General features: G+C 40.2%; 1 protein-coding gene across 1 annotated transcript; it reads right to left on the reverse strand.

The window, feature by feature from the left end:
* Positions 1 to 1,447: 1,447 nt before the first annotated feature.
* On the reverse strand, positions 1,448 to 2,677 carry LOC307145989 (uncharacterized protein). Its single transcript, XM_079849702.1, has 3 exons — positions 2,166 to 2,677; positions 1,862 to 2,048; positions 1,448 to 1,707 (listed from the first exon to the last, which is right to left on the reverse strand). The coding sequence occupies exons 1-3, from the start codon at positions 2,649 to 2,651 to the stop codon at positions 1,550 to 1,552; spliced, it is 831 nt and encodes a 276-aa protein (XP_079705828.1). The 5' UTR covers positions 2,652 to 2,677; the 3' UTR covers positions 1,448 to 1,549.
* Positions 2,678 to 6,062: the final 3,385 nt, after the last annotated feature.

The following is a 6,062-nucleotide window of genomic DNA, read 5'->3' on the forward strand; positions in this document are numbered from 1 at the left end:
TGCTTTTACTTGCTATTGAATCCACTGTTTTACTGACCATAACAATATTACCACCTAATACATTGTTTCACAGAAATAGTTCCCACAGAAACTAAAATGCAAGGAGCCAATTCACTAGCTGTGAAGTGTTTGATAAACATGCCTGTGAGTTTGAACAGTGCCATTTGTTCCAGGTCTTTCAGTAGGCGTGCATTCCTCCTTTGCTTGTCCGCTGGCAGCATTTATGTTCCATTCCATCTTCTTCCCAGCGATGGACCCCACAGATATGATGGAGAATTGACTTCCATCGTCTCAGCAATTCCTGACAGTAACGTTAGAGCACAGGCAGAAATCTTTTCAGCATTGTCATAGCATACAGGACGAAAAACTTGAACAAAAATAGACCCTAATAAGTAAAATGGATGTCCTAAGGTCACATGTGCTAGCCAACAGTGACATTCCACTGTGCATTACACCTGCTTACAATATGCACATGAGAAATAAATTAGACTTTGCCTTTGCAATATGTCACCTTGCACTTCTGGAGACTCCAGGTATAGGTTGCAGTTCAGGAAAATGGTGGCCATGGAGACTTAAGAGTTCCTGATGGTTTCGCACTTAATTCCTCACCTTAATTCTTAATTATTTTGCAGTTAAAGGAACACTCCACCGTTTTTTGAAATGGGGCTTATTCACCTTCTTTCCTACATTTAGATAGGTGGGCAAATGCATTTTTGTCTCAGTGCATGCATTGTTTTAGTTTGACAGGGTCGGCACTAGCTTAGCTTAATTAATCGAATCCTTTGTTGCCAGCTAGCATGTCCTGAGTAAAAGTTATCAAAAAAAAAAAAAAAAAAAAAAACCCACCTAATTACTTCTTGTGGCCTGCGTATTCACAACGAGTACAAATAGCGATGCAGATTAACACTAGGTGATTTCCTAGGCAGATATTGACTTGGGACTATATTATGGGGAAGCACAGGCGAAGCACTGCTACTTGGGCGCAGAGATATCACGCAACACATGAAATCCCACGACTTCCGTCAACATACCGGCGTGAATAGTAGCCGGCTATTTTTCCTACAGTACATGAATGGCGATGAGCATGGCTGATTTTGTGAGAGACGAAGAGGGTGACTTATCAGACAGTCAAGATCTAGATCTAGAAGGTGAATAAAGCCCTATTTCAAAAAACGGTGGAGTGTTCCTTTAACGTGTCTTTTCTTCTCCACCTGTTTTTGTCTGACCCTGCTGACCCAATGAGTATTTCACTTTCCAATGGTCATGCCTTAACTGCAATTTCTAGTATTGCATTAGTATTGCTGCATCCTCATGGGGATTTAATAATTTTTGACTTTTAAGTCTGAGTTAATACTCTTTTTTTGGCTTTTTTTATCTGTAAAGGAAAACATACCTAATAATTATGCACACCTGAATATAAGGCGTTTTTCATTTCCAGCCTTCATGACCAATTATATTTCACTTATAAATGATTAAATACAAAATTAATTGTAGTTATTAAGATTAATGTGGTTTGGAATTGGTAAAATGTGCCTGGAAAAAAATATGATCAGAAAATCATTCTGCACGCACTGTATGATTGTGTACCTTCGGATCTCCTTTTGATGAGCTTCAGCTCCACCACATGTGATTGCTCACACTCTTTATCCAAGGAGCAAGGTCCATGCAGTTCTTGTGAATGGATGCCAAAACCATTTTTTTTAATTCCTGAATTAAAATAAGGAAGAGCATTATAACAACAGTGTACTTCAGGAAATGCTTGTTCTGTATGGTATTGTGACACACAGAGAAACCCCCAGACAGCTCAGCATAAGTATCAGGAGTTGTGCACAATAGCTTACACTAACAACAATAGACTAACCTTTTCCGGTATGCCATGGATCAAACTGGCGTTCTATATTTGGAAAATCCTCCCTCATTATTTTCCTGATAGAGGGATGTCTGTCAGTTGTGACAACCTTTACATCGATCCCTTCATCTCTGAGCTTTTCCAGTCCTTTCTTGAAACCCATTGGCTCCATGTCAACAGAACTTTTGGCCTGGGTCACCTAGAGGGAACAAGTACGGGTTACTGCCTACTGTTGATTACATTTCTGATAAGACTTTTTTAGAACAATGACTGAAGTTTTGTATCTATTATTATATTTATCATTGATTATTTTTACCTGAATAAACTCAAATGTTATAATCTGATTGGTGGAGTCATCCATGAAGGAATACGTTGTGTATTTGCAGGAATGGCCTGGGCTATCACTTCTCCCATCTCCGCAGATCTGCACTCCCTCACCGTCCAGAGTCTGGCAGATGAGTCTTGCTCTTATAGTGTCCTCCTGCTTCTTGTATTCTTCTGCGATAACTGGAATCAGGTAGCTGGACTGTATGCTGTAGTTGGTGGTTTTATGGGGCAGCTGAAGGTTGAAAAGCCCTGCCCAATCAGCAATGTCTGTGTATGTTGCACCAGTGAAGAGTGTTGCAGCTGCTGCTAATAAGTTGTTCTCCGCCATTCCACGGACAGTTGGGCATGATTCCCAATCTCCAGTGTTTCCACTATTACATTTCCATATGAGTCTGATCCTGCTGCCAGATGTTTTCACATTTTGGTTCACATCACACATTGCAGCTGCACAAATAGTGCATGAGTTTGGACTCATAAGCCACTTCCTCTCTGTCCATCCTCTATATTGTCTTGCTTGCTGTGCTTCCTATGGCAGACATCCCAAGTCTCCCGGCAGTTCCGGGAGTCTCCCACATATTGATAGCGGCTCCCTGATGCCCGCAAATGAGTTAAAATCTCTTGGAATCTAGAGCGAGGGAGCAAGAGCGCGCATGGGAGACAGAGACTGTGCTCCAAAAACTGTGTAGCACGTGCACAGCAGAGAGGGAGAGGGAGCGAGAGACCTTGCGTGTGTGTGTGTGTGCTAGTGTGCGTGTGTGCCTCATGAAGTGCATGTAAGATAGAGAGCATCCGATTGGCCTGTTTCGGTAAATCAACCAATCAATTGTCAGTGTGGGCGGGCTCTTATCTCTTCTCCTGAACCGAATTAATCAGTTCAGTGTATCTAGAAACAGGAACGCCATGGCAGAGGGAGAGTGCCCCAAAAAATGAAAGTGTAAGACACATTTTACGCCAGACTACACGAAAGTGTACCCCTGTCTTATAAGAGTAAAATATAATGGTAGTATTGCATGCTGTACAGTTTGTAACAGTGACTTCAGCATTGCCCATAGCGGGTTAAATTATTGTAAAAGACATGTTGAGGTGAGTTCAACAAGTTTCATTTCATGTGCATATTATTCAGGCTGGCTAGTTGCCAAGGCTACATGAAAACAACAAACTCCTTTAGACCTGTTTAACGCTGCAATGGAATATAAATAAAAGCAGTTTACATAAATAGTATAAGCAGCTTATATAAATAGTAAAAGTAATCTACATATTGTAACATTATTAACAAATAATTGCATAGGCCTTTAGCCTTTAGAGATTATGTATTAAGCTTTTATATATTTTAGGGGCAACAACTCAAAACAACAAAAATGTCATATCCTTGTCCTCCTTCCTTCCTTTTTTGGGGGGTTAGGGGGGGGGGGGGGGGGGGGGTGATTCAAGTGAAATGAAGTGAAGAACTTCATGTCCCTGAAATGACTTTTTGCAGGTTGGGATGTCTGCTATGGTAGAGGTGGAGGGGCTTGTGTCAGGGACAAAACTGGAGTCAGCAGGATCAGTGGCCATGTTGATGTCCAAGGCTGATGTTGCTGAACTGATATCCATTTCAGAATAATCAATTTGTTGTGTTTCCTGTTGATGACAAACCAACATGGAAACGTTTAGTTTCTCACGTCACCTTACATGCATACATTTTTTACCTATCATGGATAGATAACCTGGCTTGTTACTTACATCAAAGATTAGACTTTTTTTGGCCTGCAGGTAGCCATCATCATGGACGATGAAGCATTGTCCTATAAATGAAATATAGATTTTATTTAATTGTAAGACTTGTTGCATTTATCACACAGAACGCATAAAACCATTAAATGATAAAATATGAATTATCCTACCAACTGACGTGTCCAGCTGGGTGCCAAGGCAATCAATGGCTTGGTCCCTGTAGCCTGTAGTTTGAGCAGGACTTGTGAGCTGCAAAGGTAGTGGTAGTGGTATTAATCATCCTGATTAATAAATATCACAGAACATGAATAAAAAAATATTATTACAGGAATCGATATATTTGAAATGCATTTTACTACAGCTGAACCAAATGTATTCAACAGCATATAATACAGTAATGTTAGATAATTCCATTACAACAGGAATAAGAGGGAAGTAATAGCACAAGGCAAATTGTTTTTGCACAATGAACCCACAGACAGTAGCCTACTATTTCACAAACAAGGTAACTGTTTCTCAAAAATTAAAACTGCCCCCCCCCCCCCCCCCCCCCCCCCCCCCCCCCCCCCTCCATTTCATTAGCAAGGTATGTATACGGTTAGAAGATGGCTGTGTCTCATATGACCTTGTTATTTGTACACGCTGTGATTATACAAATCACTACATGTAAATAGAAAAATGTTGGAGTTATTTTGTCACTTATTGGGATTAGTATGCTAGCTGGAGCCATTTACATCCAGTCTTTGTGCTAAGCTAGGCTAGCAGTGGGTGTGTCAAACAGACTTACAGCACACATGGAGATGAAAAAGGTATGTATGGACTTATCTAACTCTGGGGGATACGGTGAATAAGCTAGTCCCAAAAAGTCGGCGTGTTCCTTTAAATGAAGGATTCCCATTAAACATTTGCCGCCAAAGTCAATTTCACTAGCTCTGCATCGATAGGTAAGTCTCTTCTACCTCACGCAATTTTGACCTTTGTGGTCTGTTTCAGTGTGTTACTCTTATCAAGTGCATGAAAAAATATGGATGTGAGAGCTTGCGTTGTGAACTTGACATTTACCTCACATCACAGATGGTGATTAGCGAATCGGTCTATTTCCGGTGTTACTAGAAGTCCCTGTGCGTCATTTAATTTTTGTAATAGTCCTTTGGCCCTATCATACCATCGTCAAAGTTATAATTTTCAGTTATAAATTTCCCATTTGTGCGCCCATGGGTGTGCTGGTCTGAAAACGAGGTGTGTTCTGGAGCATTGTTGGAGCTTTGCTATTTTGAGGCAACAGAAATAGACTGCAATATTTTTTTGTTATTTAAAGAACACGTTAGTAATGTGCGCCTATAGGCGGGTACACAACGCGGCGCGCGTACATTCTGCTTATTAAACACACAGGGACACACAGCAGCACACAAACCAGCCAACTATTAAAAATAAAAGAATTACAATGTAAAAGATTATTACTGTGAACATAAAAATCCTTGCGCACGAGCAGATCAATTTCCTCTCTGGAGAAGCGTTTAGTCTTTCCACTATAAAATTCCGTCATGTAAATAGCGAATCCACCATGGCGTGAGCGCAACTGGGATTTAAAGAGAATGGGAGATGAGACTCTGATTGGTTTATTGCACGTTGCGCCCAAAACACACCCATTACTCATTAAGAGAATAGAGACGACCCTTTTAGACCATGCACCGGGTGCGCCAACCATTTTTCCCGTCGTTACAGTAGCGAAAGTAGATTCGGACACACCCTAAGTGCACTTGCACCGTACGGCCCCTTATTTAGAAACTTGTTAGCAACTTAGATATAAAGAAAAACAGCTGCTTAAAAATTCATGTCTGAGTTCTGACTGTGTACTTGATGCGATAGAATAAATCCTGAATGTTTCAAGTCATATTAACCACAGACATTATTCCTTATTTACTCATAAATCCAAACCAGCTATTCAGAAATTCCACATGAACTCAACCTATTGCTCAAGTGTCTTTCTTAGTCATAAAAATGATCAAAACAATAAAAAAACAAAAAGAATAATATTTCACAGAAATAAAAAGTGTTATGTGATCAAAAGTCAAATGAAAAAAAAAAAAAAGCAATTGAACAGATGTTGACCGAAATTGCAAAAACTTCATTGTAAATAAACGTGTAATTGTTGTCACCACTCTTCCTTATT

This window comes from Squalius cephalus, assembly GCF_949319135.1.
Source record: "Squalius cephalus genome assembly, chromosome: 2".
NCBI classification, from domain to species: Eukaryota; Metazoa; Chordata; class Actinopteri; order Cypriniformes; family Leuciscidae; genus Squalius; species Squalius cephalus.